This window comes from Schistocerca gregaria, chromosome 8, assembly GCF_023897955.1.
Source record: "Schistocerca gregaria isolate iqSchGreg1 chromosome 8, iqSchGreg1.2, whole genome shotgun sequence".
NCBI lineage: Eukaryota > Metazoa > Arthropoda > Insecta > Orthoptera > Acrididae > Schistocerca > Schistocerca gregaria.
In genome coordinates, this window is record NC_064927.1 from 169,019,721 (window position 1) to 169,043,487 (window position 23,767).

The 23,767-nt window shown below is 37.1% G+C and overlaps 1 protein-coding gene across 2 annotated transcripts in view; it reads left to right on the plus strand.

The window, feature by feature from the left end:
• The window catches only part of LOC126284872 (fatty acid synthase-like), a 364,243-nt gene that overhangs the window by 37,213 nt on the left and 303,263 nt on the right, over positions 1-23,767 (plus strand). For both annotated transcript variants that reach the window (XM_049984111.1, XM_049984110.1), the window contains exons 3-5: positions 2,756-2,908; positions 9,611-9,778; positions 13,004-13,204. In XM_049984111.1, coding sequence (XP_049840068.1) covers positions 2,756-2,908; positions 9,611-9,778; positions 13,004-13,204 — 522 coding nt within the window. The remainder of the gene's footprint in view (positions 1-2,755; positions 2,909-9,610; positions 9,779-13,003; positions 13,205-23,767) is intronic.

The following is a 23,767-nucleotide window of genomic DNA, read 5'->3' on the forward strand; positions in this document are numbered from 1 at the left end:
TGTGTGGGCTTGGTAACCAGCTACAATGGGGCGGCCAGGATGTTTGGGTTTGTGAATTTTAGGAAGTAGGTAGAAGGTAGGAGTGCGAGGTGTCGGTGGGGTGAGGAGTTTGATGGAGTCAGGTGAAAGGTTTTGTAGGGGGCCTAAGGTTCTGAGGATTCCTTGAAGCTCCGCCTGGACCTCAGGAATGGGATTACCTTGGCAAACTTTGTATGTAGAGTTGTCTGAAAGCTGACGCAGTCCCTCAGCCACATACTCCCGACGATCAAGTACCACGGTCGTGGAACCCTTGTCAGCCGGAAGAATGATGATGGATCGGTCAGCTTTCAGATCACGGATAGCCTGGGCTTCAGCTGTGGTGATGTTGGGAGTAGGATTAAGGTTTTTCAAGAATGATTGAGAGGCAAGGCTGGAAGTGAGAAATTCCTGGAAGGTTTGGAGAGGATGATTTTTAGGAAGAGGAGGTGGGTCCCGCTGTGATGGAGGACGGAACTGTTGCAGGCAGGGTTCAATTTGGATAGTGTCTTGGGGAGTTGGATCATTAGGAGTGGGATCAGGATTGTTTTTCTTCGTGGCAAAGTGATATTTCCAGCAGAGACTACGAGTGTAGGACAGTAAATCTTTGACAAGGGCAGTTTGGTTGAACCTGGGAGTGGGGCTGAAGGTGAGGCCTTTGGATAGGACAGAGGTTTCGGATTGGGAGAGGGGTTTGGAGGAAAGGTTAACTACTGAATTGGGGTGTTGTGGTTCCAGATTGTGTTGACTAGAATTTTGAGGTGTTGGGGGGAGTGGAGCTGGAAGTGGGAGATTGAGTAGATGGGAGAGACTGGGTCTGTGTGCAATGAGAGGAGGTTGAGGTTTGTTGGAAAGGTTGTGGAGGGTGAGTGAGTTGCCTTTCCGGAGGTGGGAAACCAGGAGATTGGATAGTTTTTTGAGGTGGAGGGTGGCATGTTGTTCTAATTTGCGGTTGGCCTGTAGGAGGATGCTATGTACAGCCGGTGTGGTTGTGGGAGAGGAAAGATTGAGGACTTTGATTTGGGATAGGAGTTGACGGGTGTGTTCATTGGCCGAGTCAATGTGTAGGTGAAGGATTAGGCGGGTGAGGGCTATGGATTGTGCTGTTTGGAACTGGTATAAGGACTGATGGAAAGAAGGATTGCAGCCAGAGATGGGAACTTTAAGTGTGAGGCCTTTGGGAGTAATGCCAAATGTCAGACAAGCCTGAGTAAATAAAATATGGGAGCGTAATGTGGCTAGGGTGAAGGCATGTTTGCGGAGGGAATGTAAATAAAATTTAATGGGGTCGTTGTAGGGATGTTGTGAGGTTGACATGGTATTAGTAGGTGGAAAGGGTAATATGAGGTTAAAGTGAAAGTAAAGAGAGATTTATATAGGGAGAGATAAAGGTGTGAAAAAAGTCGAAAAAGTGTTGGTTTGAGATGAGCTATGTTGATCATGTGCAGAACTTAGGTTGGTGAACAACAATGGGTGCAAAGGTTGGGTAGTTATGTTGTCTCCAGATCACGTTAAAGGGTGGGGAAATTCAAGAAAATTTCGAAAAAAAAAATTTTTTTTCGAAAAAAGTTTCGAAAAAAAATTTTTTTTTGAAAAAAGTTTCGAAAAAATAATTTCCGAAAAAATAAAATTCGAAAAAATTTTTTGAATAAAATCTCGAAGAATATGTGTGTAAATGTATTCAAAGGACTGGTTATGTACTGGCTGGTTATGAGAATGAGGCTAACAATTGTTTGATGAAGAAATAATGTGTAAACCTGTGGGAAGCTGCTAAAAAATGATCGGTTATGTGGGAAAAACGGGAATGGAAATAAAACGAAAGTTGTTAGAAAAAACTGAGATGGTTGTGTAATGGGTGAAAGGAACTGAAGCTGTGAAATAGTGTTCACGAGCTTACACGAAATGTTTGTAAACTTGGAACAATGGATTTTATAGCAGCGGTTATGTTGAAAGCGTTGAAAATTTTAGGTTATGGTTTGGAAGTAAATTACGTATTATTGAGTATAATTAGACAGGATAAAATGTATGGTAGATTACGGAAAAATGGAAGATGAATACAAAGTGAAACTTCTTGTACAAACGAAAAGAGAAAGTACGACGATAGAGAAGATTTCGAAATGCAACAGAGACAATAACAAACGTAATTGTTGGGTTCAAATTAATGATGATGTAAATAAAATAGAAAGAAACTTCCACATGGGAAAAATATATTAAAAACAAAGATTCCAAGACTTACCAAGTGGGAAAGCGCCGGCAGACAGGCACATGAACAAAACACACAAACACACACACAGAATTGCTAGCTTTCGCAACCAACAGTTGCTTCTTCAGGAAGGAGAGGGAAAGACGAAAGGATGTGGGTTTTAAGGGAGAGGGTAAGGAGTCATTCCAATCCCGGGAGCGGAAAGACTTCACTTACTATTCAGGTAATTTAACAATAGATATCTAAATTTATCTGTAGTGTGTGGGCCTAATTTTTACAAAATTGTTGTAGAGTATGGAATACAACAGCATATAAATGCTTTACATAACATATAATGAAACTATACATAAAAATGAAGTTATAATATTCTTATTCTGCTTGGTTGATCACAGAGTCAATTTGTGTACTTTGTCCATGGCTGTATTTCTGCATCTTTGATGAGTTATCTTTATGCAAATGACTATCTCTCTTTGATTCAACATTATTTGTAAGTTTATTTCGCTGTTTGAATTATTAATAGTTGTGTTTTATGTTAAGATGCATCTAACATGCCACCTCGCTTGGGAAAAGTACCACATCCAGAGAAATTTGATGCTTCATTTTTTGGAGCGGATGCTATCACAGCTGACAATGCAGACCCCTTATTGCGTATGCAGTTGGAAACTTGCTATGAGGCCATTGTGGATGCAGGTATGTTCATTTTTAGATGCCTTTTCGGTTAATGGTAACTATTGAGTAGTATTTCTTTTTTACTCTACATAATGTTTGTGCCCATTGGCCTGATAAATTATGAATGAAACAAGTTGTCATTAACATTTAATTCCAATGCTACATAATTTTCTTATTTTGAATTGTATTTCTAGCTTTTCTTGTTGGCTGCATACTCAGACCAGTCGTAGTAATAAATGTGATTTTCCTAGAAAGTTTCCTTGGTATTATTGCAAACATAATTCTAAACAAATTTTTCTTTCAGTAAAATTATTTTTTTTCTTTATAACAGAATTTGTGATTTGAGAAAGAAATGAAAGATGTTGTTCATTATTTGTGCATGTGTTTCGTGAGTGTGTGTGTGTGTGTGTGTGTGTGTGTGTGTGTGTGTGTAGGAGGGGGTGGAGGAGGTCACTTGCACACACATGTTTTGTTCCGCCATCACCCTATACCCATCTCTCTCTCTGATTTGACCCTATTAATTCACCCTATTAATATGTACATCCAACATAAATCCAATGTCTGCATCAGGCCATTTAGTCTAGAATTGGTATGCCAGGCAGGCGAAATTACTGAGCATTGAGGCAGGCATCCCACTGACACACCAGGTTCAAGATATCCATTTAGTATAACACTATGCCCTGCTGCATGAAGAAGTCCGTAACTGACTGCCGTCTGGCCTTGTCATTGACCTCTAAAAGCCTTTTTTAAGGTACTGAATGTGTGGTAATCTCACAGGGAGGGATTAATACTATAGAGCCTCCCACTTAAGTTGGCCTGACTTCTGCAGTACAACATATCCAATATGGGGACACACATATTATGAACTTGGCATACCATTCCACAGTGGTGGTTTTTGACAGACATGCTGCCCCATAAATATTCAATCAGTGCTTGTCCTTCAGCAGCCGAGAATAACAGGACATTGGTCCTGTTGGACGCATTTGGTAATAACATCACCGTAGTTCACATTTCCTCATTTACTGTACACATATGGGAAAGACACGAGTGCCATACTAATCCCTTGGCTAGATGTCATTGCTCATATACCTACATTGGAGTCATGCTACATTGCATATGTGCTGCTGCAGCAACACCCTCAAATGGAAACTTTGATTCCCCCTTATATATATACTCTGCATTCCACTGTGAAGTACATGGCAGAGGACACTTCTGATTCTTGCTCCAGTTGGGTGTGGAGCATGGGAAGAGCGGCAGCTTAAATACCTCAGTACCTGCTGAAATTAACCTATCTCTTAATTTTGATCCCTATGGTGATGATACATGAAGGGCTGGATAATATCTCTTGATTCTTCACTTAATACTGGTTCTTGAAACTTTGTAGTTACGTTTCCAAGGTTAAGTCATTTCTATCTTCATATGTCTGCCAATTCAGGTTTTTTAGCACTTCTGTGATGCTCTCCCTTGAGTCAGAGAAACCTGTGACTATTTGTGCTGTCATCTCTTGAGAGTTCAATATTCCTTTTTAGTTCTGTTTGGTGTGAGTCCCAAACACTTGAGCAATACTCAAAGATGAGTCACACAAATGTTTTGTAAGCAGTCTCATTTGTAAATTGATGACATTTTCTGAGTATTCAGCCAGTGAACTGAAGTCTGGTAACTGCTTTACATACAGCTGAACCTACAAGATCATTCAATTTCATATCTCCATGTATTGTTACATCCAGGTATTTGCATGGATTGAATGAGTCCAGTTGTGACTCACTGCTACACTGTTCAAAGGATATTACTCTTCTGCATTTTATAAAATGCACAATTTTACAGTACTGTTTAGTTGAAGCAAGTTTCAGAACTTTGCATCTCTTTGAAAACTTGCTGAAATCTTCTTGGATACTTGTGTAGCTTTTTTTTCAGACAGTATTTCAGTATAGATAACCGCATCATGAAATTGCATAAACACTCTTGTAAATGGTTGAAGTTCTCCATATATAGTGACTACTAAGTTGAAAGGTACCCTTCAGAGTACTGTACTGAGCTGGCTGCAGGTATGGAACTAAACTATCTTAACTGCATGTATACATCCAAGGCGCATTGTGTTTTGAGTTTTCCGACTGAAGGATTCCGGTGCTTGCCAAAGCAAAAGAGAGCATGTGTGGCATTGCAATTTTGTGTGAATATTTAATCTTAACCCTCGAGCAGGAGTACAATTTTTTGTAACACGAGCAGGCACTTAGCGTACTCTGTACATGCTTATAGAGCAGGTGTCTTTATGTTACCGAAGGAAACAAGTATGAGTAAAATTACAGTTGAATCTTAGTTTAATTAAACCACATTAAAATAAACTTACATTATATGAGCTAAATCACAGTTTCATTAGACAATAATAAAATAAACGTTCATTAAATGACTCTGTTGCTGCATACAAATGTTACCCAAAAGTAGTGATCCACTTGATGCATTAAGTAGCACAGTTGCATCACATCTCAGCCACCTGCTTATTCGTTTGCTAATTATGTCATAGACAATTGCCTCATTATGGGATTGCACTGATAGTTCAGAATCTGGGTCATTTTCTTGCACAGATCACAATTTTTTTCTCATATAGCTCACTGCTTATTTTATATTACTGCTGCTCACTTGGACAGATAACAGCACAACTTATCAACTGTATTAACTGAAGCAATAATGAAGGATTAGATATGGGATCATAAGTGTAAAACAATAATTTCATTGTGCAAGACAATGCTATTTGTTGTTGGTGTACTTTATACATAGGTGCAACTGCTCGAGGGTTAAAAATAGCATTGCCGAGCTGCTCTTTGGCTATACTTGGTATCCATGTCTTCGTCTCATGTTTTGACCTTGTAAGAAATACTGTACGGAAAAAAAAAAAAAAAAAAAAAAAAAAAAAAAAAAAAAAAAAAAAAATTGATGCGACTATTGTCCATGCTCACCAAGGAAATGTAGAAGTGGTTTTAAAATTGACATTAATGTTCAGTGTGGTCTTCCATGTAGTTTCTCCACTGGAGACTCTGCATCATGTGAATGGTGCAGAACTTAGAAAGATCAATAAAGCATTGTCTTTATTATACTGTTGAACTATATTCATCATGTGCAATGTAAAAGTTTGTGCAAATCTTTTAAAGAGTCCGTTCACCTCAAGATGAAATGGCGTAGTCCTTAAGTGTGAAATCCCATTGGTTTCACAAAATAATATAAATTTCTGAGAAGAAAATTTTGTGCTGTTGTCAGAGTCAGTAAATTTTGGCAACCCTTTGGTAGAGAAGTCCTTTTACAGAGGCTGAATATCTATCTGACACAAATGAAAATTTGGAGAAAGCATCAATGAGGACGAGCCAGTAGCTGCTGAGAAATGATCCTGCAAAATAAGTATGCAGGTGTATCAGGATCCTAATGCCTGTGGTCATGGAAATATTGCCAAGGTGAAGCTGACTGGTATTTTTGATAGCAGTGCTATTTAGTCAACATCATTTCAGTGTCTTTGTAAATATTTTCCATGTATCAATGATCTCTGGCAATGTGTTTGGTATGAATTATGCCTCAGTGGCATTGATATAGCAACTGTAGTACCTTACGATTTAAACACTGCAGGAATAACCACTCTTGTCTTGCCTGATTCTGGATGTATATTATGCTACCTTTGTACATTATAAGCTCATGTCTCATATTCCAACATGATTTACTCTCTGATTGATTAAGTAACTTCTTATCATTAGGCCACTCCATTTAAATATTGTATTTGTTCTTAGACAAAAAAGGATCTTTAGAAACAAATTCATCAATTAAATTTTCCACAGTGTCTTGACAGCTGATAATATTGAAAAGCAAACATCAGCTAAAGAGTGAGTCCTTTAATCTTGCCTTATTGGCAAACATGAAAGAAAATCTGAATTTGCATTTTATATTGTCAACCAGATGTAAAAATTTGTAGTCATAATTCATCAGAAGTAGCACCCAATACTGCAAACAGTGATCTGTCTGTATAGGAACACAGTTACTTAGTTATTTCATGTGAAGATAGCCACTAAAGATTTGTGATCATTGAGGAGGATAAATTTACACCCATAAATGTAATCATGAAATTTCTTGACTGCAGATATAATCACTAGAGGCTCCTTCTAAATCTGACTGTAATTTCTTTGTGTCACTATCAGAGTTTTTCAAGTGAACACAGCTGGTTGTTCAAAACCATGATGATATCAGTGGGACAGAGCAGTGCCTATGCCATAATCTCAAGTATCTGCAGCAATTGTGAGCATTTTGTTTGGTCATTTGTTGTAAGGCATATGGCATCAAGCAAAAATTGTTTCAGTTTGTTAGATGCATCTTGGCATTCACTGTTACTGCTCCATTTGATGCGTTTTCATAACAAATTGCGCGATGATTCACTGAGGGAGAAACCTCTGATAATAACTTGTTTGTAATAAGATGGAATGCAATTGCTTGATGTCTATGGGAACCACAAGGTTTTTAATGGAATCAGAGTGGCACAGAGTCAACTTGATGCCATGTGCAGACATTACATGTCTTAAGTATTGCATTTCACATTGAAATAACATGCTTTTGCCTTTGTTGAATTTAAAATTTGGCACATGTATAATTATGAAAACACCTGAAATTCAGTTAGAGTTCCTGTGGAGTTGTGCCTGAGACAGTAATTCCATAAAGGTAGTTCACAGCATTCAGAGTTTTATGAATTAATTTTTCTGAATACCACTGAAACAAACTTGGTGCACTGGCTATTCTGAAAGCTAACCATTTGTAATGATAGAGACCAAATGGATGATTTATCACCATGAAACTTTGTTTGTCTTCATCCAAAGGAATTTGCAAATATGCTTTTTTAAGGTTCAGCTTGGCAAAGTGCACAACACTGGCTAATTTTGATGTCAGGTCTTCTGGCTTAGGAATAGGGTGTTTATCAATAATTAGCCATTGCTTTGAAATCCCCACAGATTCAAAGTGAACTGTTAAATTTCTATACAACTATGTTTGGCATTGCCCATTAGCCCCTGATTACGGTTTTGATAATATCATTCTGTTCAAAATGGGCAAGTACCTGTTTTATTTTTTTTTTCAGTGTAAAAGAAATGTTACATGTGTTCCAAAATGTTGGCTCTGTATTTGGCTGCAGCACAATGTGTGCCTTGTAACCTTTGACACTGCTTATTGCTTTAGAAAAAAAAGTATTAGCAAAGTTTTACAACTGATTCAAATTTACATTCAGAATGTCAATTTTAATTTCATTCCTTGTGGATAGTGAAGCCCAAAGTATTGAAGAGATCCAGTCATAGCAAATTTGTGTTTTATTTGAGTTTACAACTACAAATGTAGTCTGATTCATAAATTGTTTATATGTAACATCTGTTGAAAATTGTCCTTTCACTGCAAACTCCTGATTGGTTTAACTAAACAGCAAACTTTGAAAGTGTGGTAACTTTGGGATTGCTAACTTTCAGTATTCCTACAGGTTAACATTTAAAATTGTCAACCCTGTGTCAATTTGAAAACTGATCAGCACTTTGTTAGTTCAGAGAATTACAGCTAATGACCTTTTATTGACAGCAAAGATGACATTCATGTAATGTTTCATTCGATGGAAGTTTTAGAATTTGCACATGTTTGTTTGGAACAGTACTTGACTGTTTATTATTATTTATTACAGTATGCTTGAGTGTCCACTGTTTGCTTTGGTTGTGCTTCATTTTGCACACCACAACCTTATGTTGTTGAGTCTTTTTGCAGTATTTTATTTTTTATTTTTTCTCAAAGCTTCTTTTGATGTAGGCATACCTGATCCGTGAGGTGCATAGTTTTGAAAATTGAGGCCATACCTGTCATATGAACAAAAATCACATTTCTTGCTGTGACTCTGAGGTTCTGTCCAAATCATTATTACTCTGAAATGTAAATGATTCTTTATCTTGAAACCACTGTCAGAGCTCTTCCAAACAAATAGAAAACACTTTAAGTGGTCCAAGAAATAGTTTTGATCACCAGCTTTTACACCACTGTATGCATTACAAACTATCTTAACTAAGTGTGTTATGTTTCTCAAGTATTAAATGATCACAGATGTACCAAATATTTTGAACTGAACAAAAGCATCTACTTAATGTGCTTGTAAATAAATGGATGTGTAGAATAAATTTAACAAAATATAAATCACAAGTTGAGGACCCACTTAATAAATCCATCCTTCTCACAAAAAATATAACTTCATAAAAATTCTGCTTACAACAACATTGAAGCAGTTTATATGCCGCAACCAAGTACAATTCTGAGTCAAAAGACATTATATCATTATCCCAGGATTGGTACAAAGTAGAAAGTATTGCATTGAGCAGTTTCTTTTTTTTATTTTTTCTCTACACACTAAATGAAAACATAATTTCCTGAGAAATCAGTGCTCCATGGAAATGATCTATGATTCTTCCTGAAGTCACCTTACAAAGACCCATAAGGGGCCCATAAGGGGCATATTTTGTTTTACAAACATTTTTTCCATTGTTAGCATGTGTTAGTTTAACATTTTTTGTTTAGTCACATTGTGTGATAATTTTTAACTGTTCTTTTTATTAATCAGCTTTCTAAGAATATGCTCAATCAAATGTTGCAGATGTCATTGATAGAGTTTTATTAAAATTTATTTAGAACTAGGGCCAATTTTTTTGTGAGCTGAGCCTGAACCGATATTTACAGGAATCCATCCACACTCCTTACGAGGTAAACGTGTGGCTGTTATTACAGCTGGCATATTTAGTGAGTCAGAGGTGGCCATTTTTACAAACGAGAATGTAGGTAAAGGACTGATGTACTGCAATCGTGCATTGCAGGCTGGAATGATTGCCTACTGGCTAGGAGTAAATGGTGAGTTATGAATTTCTTTTTACATGTGTGCTATTTGTCATTTTTTGCTTGACATTGTGATGAGTTCATCTAACATTTGTATTTTATATATTACCACAACAAAGGAATCATTGTTACATCACACAACAGTATGAGAATTAGATGAATACAACAAAAAAGCAAAAGTACTTGGGGTGACCCAGAGATAAGATGTTGGTTCAATGAAAACTACTTTCATTATTTAGAGAGATTACAAAAATTATTATATCACCAAATAGCAGTACCTCTTCTGACAAGAATGAATAGCTACTCATAATAAAGAGGAGACGTTGAGTCATAACATTATTTCATCTTAGATTTTCCATTGTTGTGTGACTGTGGTGTTAGTTAAAGTATTAAAGTTGTATTCTAGCTTTGAAATGCCACCCTGGAGGTTACCTTTGTAACATGTTGATGAGTCAAGGAGTATTTCCTAACAGACTGAAGTACATAGTAGTAATATCAGTACACAAAAGTGTGTATAAGCAACTGGCTGCTAGTTATAGACACATCTCTCTCCTTCCAGTAGTTTCAAAAAATTTGAGAAGGTAACTTGTAATAGAATATTGAACCATATTTCTGAGAGTAACCTGTAAAAAACAATTATTTGGCTTCTGTAAAGGCCTCTCTACTGACAAAGTAATATGTGATCTCATAAACTCAGTGCTAGTAGAACTAAACAATAAAAATGTTAGTATTTTTCCAAGGCCTTAGGCAGTTTAGCCAATACAATCCTGCAGGGGAAACTATAATGATATGGCAGTAAAGATCTTTGCCTTGAAGACTGTCAGATATACAATAGTCTGCCACGGTTGACCAGTGTTTGTATTTACCACAAGTATTGCCCATGATATATCATGTATGGACCTTGTCTGTTTTCCACATTCTCTCTCTTGATGGCTCAGTTAATCACAATTCTCACACAGTGGCACTTTGCAGACCTGACATTTATTATCCAGTCAGTGGCAGCTTTAGCACATCACTTTGGATCTGAACACATTCCTTGACTCTTACAGACATGTGTGACATTATATTTGTGCTAGAGTAATGGCAGAAATTATGGTTGTGTGTAACATTGCTGGAAAACCTGTTCATATTTTCCTTGACATCTTGGATGGGAACCCAAGCAGAAATACATCCAGAGCACTTTGCCTGTCTTCTTTGGTCACTAACCAACACACTTCTGGGCTCCTTGACAGTGTCTTCATTTTCTTGACTTTGTGAATACAGTAAGCAAATGTCTTATAAGATTACTTGCTAATTTATTTGCAACAGGTTCCTTAATAATACTATACCAATAGCTGGAAGTGCATGCCAGTATGTCTGTGTTCTTATATTCCATAGAATGACCCGTGCCAATACAATGTTCTGCAATGGTGGATTTGCTCAACTGTTGCAAGCATGTGCACCACTTATGCCCAGTCACCAGTCCTCCACAGTCCTGATAGTCTGATCAATATATGACATGCCACAACTGCAGTTTCTGCAGTATCTGGGACTTGTCTATAATTCTGTTAGTCTGTAAATTGACTGTTATGTTTTTCTCCAGGTGACACTAGCTGTTCACATTCTCCACCACCTGGCCTTCAACTTTCCAGTTGGTCACTGCTTTCATGACCTTGGTTTTATTGTATGCTATCTTACACCTGTTTTTGCATGAAACAGCAACAGCATTTCCCAGTGCCATTTTTGCATTTTCATTCTCATGTAGCATTGGAATATTATTGGAAAAGGCTAGGCAGTCTACTGTTGTGTTATGTATTATTTTGTACACAATTTGTACCCCTTCAATTGCCATTATTTTGTTCACCAGTCTCCACTGTTGTATAACTTAATCCAGCAACAAGTTGAATGCAATCAATGACAGCCCACCAGCATGACAATCTCCTGTCTTTCCGACACTCAGCTTTCCTACCTGATGGTAGCAGTCATGCCTTTCAAGATGACCCTTACTAATTCATGTGTTACTTTGTTCATTTGTTTGGCATGAGGGACATTCAACAACACATTCATGTGTGCAGAATCATAAGCTTTGGTTTAGACCATTAAGGTTACCATTCTTATATGTGGGAATAATGTTGGCTTCTTTCCAGTCTTTCAGTATCTTTATGTTCACGCAGATGTCCAATCTTACTTTTTACATACTGTCTTCTGTTGCCAGACCACTGCATTTAATTTGTTTAGCACAAAAGCCATCATTTAAAATATTTATTGCTCTTCTCATGCCATATTATTACTTTGTCACACCTCTTAACTAATCATGATACAGTTAATAGTTTTAGTGTAGTGCCTCTCATTTTACAGATTTTTGGATTACATAAGGTATCTAATAATTTACTAAATAAAATGTTTTTGGCAGGTCACAAGATGTGAGGGATAGTTATGGATTACTTACTTATTCATTTAGAACTGAATTTAGTCTTCATCCACAAAGCATTATACTTTTGTGATTCAGAAAAAGTTAAAGACATTTATGTTTGGAATTAGAAATCATCTGCTCTGTTGCAAATCTAGTAATTTAATAACTCAGTGTATGGTATGGCCTCTTTTGTGTTTGTAAATTCCTCATCTTGCACATAAGAAATGGCATTTGACTGTGTCAGTATAATAATACTCCTAAAGAAATTATTGAACATATTAATCAGATGCATTGTCCGTTATGAAATAAAATCTTATGATCAATACCAATCAAATAATTGCTTGTGCAAGGGATAGAGATCAACCAACATGTTATTGACTTGCTCAGTTTGTGGAGCTATTTCCAATTTTTGTGAAACTGTAATCATTTGTCTGTACATATACATCACATCTACCAATTTCCATCCCATTTGAATAACTCCTTCTTGGTCCATCTTTTTTTTTCTGTGAGAGTATTTCTTAGGTGCTAAGCTGAAATGTTCCTACCTTCAAATCAGGTCTCTCTTATAAGCAGTTTGCTATGTAAACCTGTCTGGCCATATCACAATATGTTGCAAAATGTAATTGTATAAGGAAATAATAATAATACTGCCGTAATTTACTTGTTATGAACTAATGAATTCAGAAGAATGATCTTTGTATCATTTGATGTTGAATACAATTATTATTATTATTATTATTATTATTATTATTATTATTATTATTATTATTATAATTATTATCATTATTATTATTACTGTTATTAAGAAAGGAGACAAATGTCCTTATCATCTATCTATATTTTGACAGGACCTGCATATATAGCTGATACAGCATGCTCTTCAAGTATGTTTGCCCTGGATGCTGCCTATCAATTTATACGCACTGGCAAATGTGATGCTGCCCTTGTGTCAGGAGCCAATTTTTGCCTCCATGATTTTAGCACAGCACAATTTGCAAATCTTGGTGTTCTTAGTATGGATGGCGTCTGCAGAAGTTTTGACGATGGATGTAAGTACAAACAAAGCTCTTAACTTACAAATTTTAGTGGAAATGACAAGTTATTTGTCATGACTGAGAATAACAATTCTGCAATTTAATATCCTACCACACAAATCTTGTATTTGTCTAATTCAATTTCAAACTGCTTTTTGGAAGAAGCTCTTCATATGTTCTAACTTTACAGCCAGGGAGGTGTCACACAGTCTTAAAGCTTGTATGTGCACCACCTTATCCAGGGCTAAGCATATCACTACAGCACTAATTACATTTTCAAACAATGGAAACTTCAGGTGGGAGTTGAGGGGTGTGTGTGTGTGTGTGTATGTGTGTGTGTGTGTGTGTGTGTGTGTGTGTGTGTCTTTTTGTATGCGCGCGCACGCGTGCACATGACGTGTGTGGCTTTCTTTGACTGATAAAGACTGTGGCTTAATGTAAATGTCTTTTAATTGTTCCTGCCTGCAACTTGATGTGTTTTCATTATGATAAATAGCAATCTGCCTTTTTCGTAATTACACTTTCCACATACAATTTACCACACTCCCATGTGAATTTAAATTTTTGTCTCAACCTCCGGAAATTTATTATCCAAGATGCAGTAATATTGATGCATCAGGCAATAGGGATAACTTTTGAACCAAGTAATATGACCAAGGATATGAAGATGGCAAACAGACAAATTGGCAATCCAGACATTTAATCTCACTTGCCTGAAGATGCACAAGGCATTTTTGATATATTTGTAAATCTTCTTGACCCTCGTTAAGTGCCTGTAATTTAGGGACAGTTGGCAGCAGCTAAGACTGCTACAGTGATGAACTACTTAATTACTTCATCAAGTCTTGATGCTGGTTTAGCTGTTGGTGCCAAAACTAGAAAAATCTGGTGTCCATGGCTGTGACCACCTAATCACAAATATTATAACCCTCACTTAGGGCCAACTATGTTTAGTGAAGGCAATTAACTTCTGTAACTGAAAATAAATTTGTGTATTAGTCCACAGATCAGACAGTTATAGTTTTCAGCAGTACATTAATCATATGAAAACAGAAATTTGTATTAGGTAGAACCTGATTAGATTGAATAAAGCCCAACCACTACTTACTTGATGAGCACACATTTAGTAATCAGTTTCATCAAGACTAGCAGTGGTGGAAACAGCAGTTTCATTATTCATAACATTATGCTCATAGTAACCAGTCATGGTGGTCAGAATGGATAGGTATAGATGAGTAAGATAACAGCAACTTTGCAGCTGAAATCGCTACCAAGAGGCTTTATATTTGTCCATTATAGAAATCCATGTGAAGTTCATGTGTTTAGTCTGTGATAGAGGTAGTGTTCCCACAACATTAACCCTTGCTGGAAGTAGGTGATCATATACTGATAGATATGTCTCTATCTTCCATTCACACATTCGTCAGGGATCCTAAATCCTTCATGACAACCAGCACAGATTCTGAAAACAGCAATCACACAACACCCGGCTCACACATTTCTCACATAACATTCTAAAACCCTTGGTTCAATGTACTCACATGGATGCAATATTTATTGACCTTCAAAAAGCTTGTCACTACCTGTCATACAAATATTTGATAATGAAAACATTATCATACGTGATGTCAAACAAAATTTGTGACTGGATTGAAGATTTCATGGGAAGGAGATGGAGCATTTTATATTGGATTGACAGTCATTAACAAATCTAGGATCACTTCAGATACACCTCATGCTGTTCATACTGTATATTAATGACCTGCCAGGCAATATTAATGGTAACCCCAGACTTTTTGCATATGATGTTCTTATCTACAAAGAGTATTCAATAAGTAATGCAACACTTTTATTTCTGAAAGCAGATTGTTTTATTCGGGATTGTAGTACACCATATTATTCACCACTCTTTTTGTTACAAAACCTGGTTTTTTAACATAATCTATATTCAGTGCAATGGCTTTACACCACCTTACTGGGAGGGCCTGTATGATTACATGGTACCACTCTACTGATCAACATTGGAGCCAATGTCTTGCTGCATCAATAACCTCCCCATCATCCATGTACTGCTTCCAGCAGAGCGCATATATCATTGGGCAAAACAGATGAAAATCCAAAGGTACAAGATCTGGGCTGTTGGATGGATGAGGAAGAACAGTCCAATGACGTTTTCTGAGCTCCTTTTGGGTGTGTCAGGCTTGTGTGAGGCATTGAATTGTAATGGAGAAGTTCGTTTGCTTTTTTGTGGTGATGAACAAACTGAAAATATTTCTTCAATTTCCTGAGGATAGCATTGTGATGGAGGATATCAGACATTATAGCCCTTTCAGAATTCCAGCAAACTGTCACCGTGACTCTACCAACTGAGTACATGACTTTCAACTTTTTTTATGGATTGCAGTTTTGTTTCCGTTTTAAGTGGTTAACGCATGTTTCATTGCCTGTGACAGTGTTCGACAAAAAAATGGTCACCATCAGCCTTGTAACACACAAGCAGTTCTGCGCAGATGGTCTTTGTTGCTCTCTATGGCCTTCTGTTAGGTGGCGAGGAACCCAGCGGACACACACTTTTGAGTACTCCAACAGGTGGACAAGTGCATCAGTGCTACCAACACTGACGTCCAGTTGAGAAGTGAGTTGTTTGACTGTTATCTGTTGATCAACTAGAATGAGAATGTCCGCTCAGTCCAACATTGCCAGACACCTCTCCCAATGACTCTCCATGTTTCTCTTCAAGACCAGTTCTCTGTAGACATTCTGCAAGTACCTACAAATATCTGTGATGCTCAGGTTTTCTGCCAAAACAAACTCAAGAGCAGCTCTCTGCTTGTAACACATCACTGCTCAGACATTATTTTGAAGGCTATGTATAGCACCACCTCCAATAGGAGCTTCATAAAACTATAGGAGCTGAAGCAGGAATATTCCATGATGGCCCACAACAAATTTCAAATTTTTGGTACCGAGATTGGCTGATAAAGAAAATGTTTTGCATTACTTATTGAACCCTCAGATAATGAAGTACCTTTTGAAACAAAAGGTGTATAGATATTCAGTCAGATCTTGATAAGATTTCAAGCTGACGCGAAGATTTTCAACTTGCTTTAAATGTTGAAAAAAGTAAAATTTTGAACTTCACAAAACACAGAAATATAATGTTCTATGAAAACAATATCAGTGAATCATATTTGAAACCACTCAATTCATACAAATACATCAGTGTAACAATATACAGAAATATGCGATGGAATCACTGCAGAGACTCAGCAGAAGGTAAACAGTGCGGCAGACATCAGTTCATTGGTAAGGTGCTGGGAAAATACAGTCCGTCTACAAAGGAGATTACTTGCAAAACACTTGTGTGATCCATCTTAGAATACTGGTGAAGTGTGAAGCACCTATACAAAAGCTTTATTTAATGAGAAGAACGAGCTGAAATCAAGACTTAAAAAAATTACAAACAATATTGCAAAACATTTCAGCATGCCACCAAACAACAGAAACATACTGTACACAAAAAATTTAAAATTCCAAGATCAAGGCAAGGACGATTTGGAGCATTATTAGGTGTAAAACAAATGAAGCAAGACAAATCTAGTGAACTCCCAGACGACAGTAGTAGTGAGGCAGAGGATATGAGATTCAAGTCATTGGCTACTAAATTCATTGAATTCTTCCTAACAGTAGCTGAAAATGCATGGAAAATAAATGTCCACCAAATACAAATACAATAAACTTGTATTTCAACAAGCAGTGCATATTCCACCACCAGACATGTTATGCCATCTCATCTGTTAGACAGATTATAAAAATCATTAGATTACTGACAAAATACTAAAATATTATGCTCACTTGGTAGTGTCTTACTTGACTTACCTTTGTAGTCAAGAAATATTCCTTGAAAGACTTAAGTAAAACACCAATATATGAAAGTGGAAATAAGTAACTGACCACTTATTATAGACCTATTTTGCTTCTTTTCATGGTCAAAATTTTTTGAGAAAGCAGCTTACAACAAAATACTGAACCATTTTTCTGAGAATCATTTGTTAACAACAGCACATTTTGGTTTCTGTATTGGCTTTTTTATTGCAAATGAAATGTATGATCTCACAAACTCAGTTATATTAGAACTGTGCAACAAAAATTCCTGTTGGCATTTTGTGTGATGCTGCCAATACCTTCGTGTAGATCATACAATTGTTCTACAGAAACTAAAATTATATTTCAACAATGGAAACTCCAGGCAGGAAAATCAACAATGTAGGAAAAGATAGGCAGCTGCTTAACAAAAAGAAGACATGTTAAGTTGCAGACAGGCACAATTGAAAGCCTTCATCAGCAAAAGAGATGCTGATGAAGGCTGTGGCTGAAATCTTTATGTAAGTGTCTTTCAATTGCGCCTGTCTGCAACTTAATGTGTCTTATTTACGGTAAGTAGTGATCTGTCTTTTCCTACATTGTTAAAATCATATTTATTTATCTATTACTTATTGTGATACACATTCACTAGATGTGTTATTGCTTGCTTCAAAATGGTTCAAATGGCTCTGGGCACTATGGGACTTAACATTTGAGGTCATCAGTCCCCTAGAACTTAGAACTACTTAAACCTAACTAACCTAAGGACATCAGACACATCCATGCCCGAGGCAGGATTCGAACCTGCAGCCGTAGCAGTCACACAGTTCTGGACTGAAGCGCCTAGAACTGCTCGGCCACTGTGGCCGGCACATTATTGCTTGATAATGTGTGGATGTGAAATAAGTCAAGTTGTTACTCTAGTTCATTGTTATGTTCTTGTCATTAATGATCACATACAGAGGTGAAAATCCGGTTTTCAGTTACTAAACAAAAAACATAACTTTAATTTCTAAAACATAGGAACCATTTACATGTCATAGAATACAAAAAGTGTGTCATTTTAAAGTAGCAAAAATCTTTGAAATAGGGAAACACAGAAATACATGGGAGATAGTTTTTTCTGATGAAGTTAAAGAATTCATCTAGAAAACAGATATTGTTTTGAGCAAAAACTTCTTGAGCTTACTTTCAAAAAAGATTTTAGCTCATTGGAACTTAATATTAATTGGAGTTGTACAATAATATTAAAGTTTTGCAACTGTTGACTCCAAAACAATTGCAGAAAACATAACCATGTTCATGTATGTTGTAAAGTGGCTCAACACTTATGCATCATCACCAATGTAGCTTTGATGACTGAACTTGGCCCATTATTTCGCTATTCATCAGCACACATATAACAATTTTTGGGTTGTCTCAGTCCCAAATTCTCTTCCCATTCATGTAATGTACAAAAAAAGGGGGGGGGGGGGGGGGGGGGAAGGTCAGACAGAAATGTTGCACCTTGCATTTCTATCATCTTCTATCTACACATAGTGCTATTTCTTTTGCACTTAGCCTAGGCACCACTGCTTAAATTTAAGCACAGATTTCAATTACAGTGTTGAGAATTCACCACTCAAATCACTACATATAAACTCAATTATTGATACTGTTTTCATTGCTGTTACTGATTTGATTGTCCATTTGTCATACCAACAAGGTCTCCTGTAGTTTTTTTTCTACAGCTTTCTTCTTTTCTTGTGTTGCTGGGTGTGGGTGACAATAATATGGAGAGTGTGGTCTAATCTTTATACTTCTGGCCATACTCTAATCTTACTTGATAACATAGAGAACAGATCTTCATTTCTGAACAGCGTACTGCATACTTCATGTTTCATATCAGCCTGTACCCTTTCAATTCTGTGAACTTCGTTGACGATTTCTGCTTTATTGTTAAAAACATCTCTTTCTGAATTGGGTAGAACTTATCACAAGGTTCATCTTCAGCACTATGCCGATCTTCTATCCTTACACCACATACTCTGGCAAAGTTAGCATTTTTCATAGTAGTTGCTGTTCCATTGAATTGGAGGATGTCTGTAGTACTTTCATTATATATTTCCATGTGTTCATTAGCAAAATTCAAACTCACTCCCCACTCTGACATCCAGTCAGCACCTATAATTATCATCTCACAAAATTGTAGAATTTCCATGCATCAACAGTATATTTTGGCTCAACAATTTCAGTGTCAAGCAGCATTTGCTACTTAGTAGGTTCACTTTGTTCTCCCATCACTCCTACAATCTTGGCTCTGCTGACTAGTTATTCTTTACTCAAAAGTTTGTCATATAATTTCTTCGGAAGTGCTGTCACTTGACTTTCAGAATACAAGAGAATACACATTTCTTCTCCACATACTTTCACTTTAATAGTAGGTATTTGACATTCTTTCTAACTGCTCTTTCTTCATCATAAGTAATTCTTCCTCTTTGGCACTCAGGCCTTTTGTCTTTATCACTGTGACTTGTCTCTGCTCTGGCCCTAACCCTCTCTTTATATAATTTTTACTGTGATAATTACTTAAAAATGTTATCTTTTTGTAGAAAGTTTGAGAATGGGTCCTATTCTGAAAACTGCTCATTTTCTGGCTCATCATTCATCTCTTGTCTCTGTTGGTTGGAAAGTTTTGTGTTATCAAACCATTCATGCTCCAAATGTGATCTGTTTTAATTCACATTTTCTCTCCAAGCCCTACACTAAAATTCTCCATCTCATTGGTCCTTGAAACTTCTCTCTCGAAATTGTGTGCGATGATTCGGTTGTGGCCTTTGCTTCTGCCTATACATTGGTCTGTGTTCATCTCTATGCTGATTTGATTCTGGTATATTACTATTATTACCTTGCCATTATGAATCTCTAAAAGTCCTTAGTTATCTTTTGTTCTTCATTCTGTGTTTGTCTGAAAATTAGTCTTACGCAATCAGCTGTATTGTCTTTGTCTATGTCTAACTGTGTTTGTATCTCTGAAGGTAGATGCCTTGTACCCCATTCCACAATACCCCTGTCTCCAAAATGTTAATCTAAATAGCAGATCTTGCCAACTCGTTTTCAAAAATCCTTTTAATCTTCTTTCGCCCCCTTGTGAGTATATTTTATAACACAACCCACCTATAATGCAATCATGCATAGATTTTGATCAGTACTGTGCCAAAAAGTCATAAGTCATTCTTCCTATATTTTGATCGCATTCCCCAGTTATATGCATCTCCATTTAGCATCAGTTGCTAGTAGTATATCTCTGGATATACCTAATAAATACAATGGGACTGTCATATCCTTTAGGTCAGAATCTATTCAGTTACAGGCTTAGCAGAAAGTGCACTTCTTTTTGCTCATTATCACAGTTGTGCATGCACGGTAGGCTGAAAATTTCAATCATCTTCAGAGACTTGCTTCAAGCCACTTTGGGTTGCATTCAGGTCTCGTATTTGCGACTGACACATAGCTTTCATTCAAGGTCACTCAGTGACTGCCTCCTGTTATCAGATCTATAATCTGTGATCTGAGTCACTTGTGCTGTTAACTTTCCCTGTTTGATTGCATTTTTCTGCACCTTCAGATCAAGATTAATGATCTTAGTATCTTGCTCCTCTCTGTTACTTTCTACAATATTAATTCTCTCTAAAAAAATTAATAAAGAAATAAAAATAAAAAAAGGCACACCATAAAAGAATTGTCTGAATGGGATAGAAATCGGTAGATGTGATGCAAATGTATAGACAAACAAATGATTACAATACCAGAAAAAACTGGTTGATTTATTCAAGAGAAAGAACATCACAAATTGAGCAAGTCAGTAACATGTTGGTCTATCTCTGGCCCTTATGCAAACAGTTATTTGGTTTGGCATTGATTGACAGAGTTGTTGGATGTCCTCCTGAGGAATAACTTGTCATATTACGTCCAATTGGTACATTAAATTGTAAAAATCCAAAGCTGGTTGGAAGGCTCTGTCCATAATGGTCAAAACGGTCTAAACTGTGGAGAGATCTGGTAAGCTTTCTGGCCAAGGTAGGGTTTTTCAAGTGCAAAGACAACCAACAGAAACTCTAGCCGTGTCAGGTGAGCACTATCTTGCCCAGAATTGCTTGCCACAAAGGGCAACAAAACAGAGCACGTGAATATCGTTGAGGTACTACTTTGCTGTAAGGGAACCACAGCTGATAACCAAAGGGTTCTTGCTATAGTAATAAATGGCATTCAGAATCATTACTTCTGGTTGTTGAGCCGTATGTGGTGTGATGGTCAGATTGGTGTCCCGTCACTGTCCAGAGTGACTCCAGACATGTCTTTAGCTTGGATTCTCACTGACTGGAGTAGAATTGTCTTGGATCTGAGGTCCAATTATCAATGATGACATGTCTGGAGATGTCCCACACAGCATTAGGATACCAGCTTAACTGTCACCTGCCATATGACCCAGCAGCCAGGAATGGTGCGCTGGGCTGCCGTTTAATTTTAGATTATTTTGATTAGATTTACTTTCATTCCAATTGATCCAAAGTGAGGAGGTCCTCCAGGATGTAGAACATGTCAGAAAACCAACAATACATGACAAATATTTACAACTCAAACAAATAAGCTAATGTGCCATTCCACAGGTCCCAAGTGGAATGATTGTCATTTTTTAATGAACACTATTTGAAAGAATCATTTTACATATACTAATGCACTGAATTTAAAATAAAAAAGTTTCTTTTAATTTGTCTATAAGGCAATAAATGTGTAATACAACTACTATAATACTTACCAAGCGGGAAAGCGCCGGCAGACAGGCACAATGAACAATGTTTTGTTCATTGTGCCTGTCTGCCGGCGCTTTCCCGCTTGGTAAGTCTTGGAATCTTTGTTTTTAATATATTTTTCCCATGTGGAAGTTTCTTTCTATTTTATTTACTATAATACTTATTTACAATGAACACATTACTGCACTGAAATGGGGCAGAAGTTAGATTGTACTTTCTTACACACACACACACACACACACACACACACACACACACACACACACACACACACACACACACACACCTAAGCACTTGTTTACAATGAACACATTACTGCACTGAAATTGTGCAGAAGTTCTCTAAAAACAAGCGCTGGCAGGTCGATAGACACACAAACAAACACAAACATACACACAAAATTCTAGCTTTCGCAACCAACGGTTGCTTCTTCAGGAAAGAGGGAAGGAGAGGGAAAGACAAAAGGATGTGGGTTTTAAGGGAGAGGGTAAGGAGTCATTCCAATCCCGGGAGCGGAAAGACTTACCTTAGGGGGGAAAAAAGGATAGGTGTACACTCGCACACACACACATATCCATCTAGACATACACAGACACAAACAGACATTTGTAAAGGCAAACTATCTCAACGGATACCCCTCCATTGTGGTTGCACCTACTGTACAGCTATCTGTATTGCTGAGGCACGCAAGCCTACCCGCCAGCGGCAAGGTCCTTGGTTCATGGGAGGGGGGCAATCTATCTTTTTCACAATATTGTTGTTATTCCATTCTGGACTTTCCCTAGTTTTATTTTTTTATTATTATTTATTTAGTATTGTCAGTACTGCACATCCTTTTATATAGTCTTGTTCTAGGCCATGAAACTTTTTCAATTTTTTCCTTGTAACTGAAGCTAATTACAGAGGTAGTGTTCTAGTATGTCTGCAAATTATCCATCTATGACTGCATCTTTTTTTTCTCAGAATATTGTCAACTGACAAATTTCTTTAGAAATGCGAATATTCTCATGTTTATAAAGTTGCTTTTTCCATTTGTTAATCAATTCCTTTTGTAGTATGAATAGTACAAGGTGTACAACTTTGCTTCCGCTGTTTGCCATTAAGTGGTGACAGTCGTAAGTAGCGGTCAAAATAAACAGATTGCTGATGTCAGGCAGTTAGCTTGGACCTCGGTCAACAGAGCCTAATTCAAACATTAGTCGATTTCTGTCTGCATCATGAAGTTTTTCTTGATTGAAAATGTCAGTTTACGAGCCTAATTCTTGTCATTTGTGGGAGGTGTTACTGTTTTGTATCACAGCGTGATTCAGAAAGAAGGAACTTGGGTCCCGTGTGAGCTGAAACCAAGAGACGTTGAATGGTATTTGTGAACAGTTGCTTCACAGACAAGAATGGAAGGGATTTCTGCATTGCATTGTGACTGGGGACGAAAAATGGGTTCATTATGACAACCCTAAACACAAAAAATCTTGGTGATATTCCAGCCTTGCTTCCACGTTGACAGCCAAACTGAATATTCATGGCACCAAGATCATGCTCTGCATTTGGTCGGACCAGCTCGGCGTCGTGTACTATAAGGTGTTAAAACCAAGTGAAACAATCACAGGTGCTCGTTATCGATCGCAATTAATGTGTTTGAGCAGAGTATTGAAAGACAAATGGCCTCAATACAGCAAGAGGCATGATAAAGTGATTCTGCAGCACAACAATGCTTGGCCCCACAATGCAAAAGAGGTCAAAACGTACTTAGAAACATTAAAATGGGAGGTCCTACCCAACCCGCCATAATCTCCAGACATTGTTCCCTCTGCCTATCATCTGTGTAGATGAATGGCTCATGACCTAACTGACCAACACTTCCGATCTCATGAAGAAGTCACAAATTGGATCGATTCATGGATTGCTTCAAAAGATGGACAGT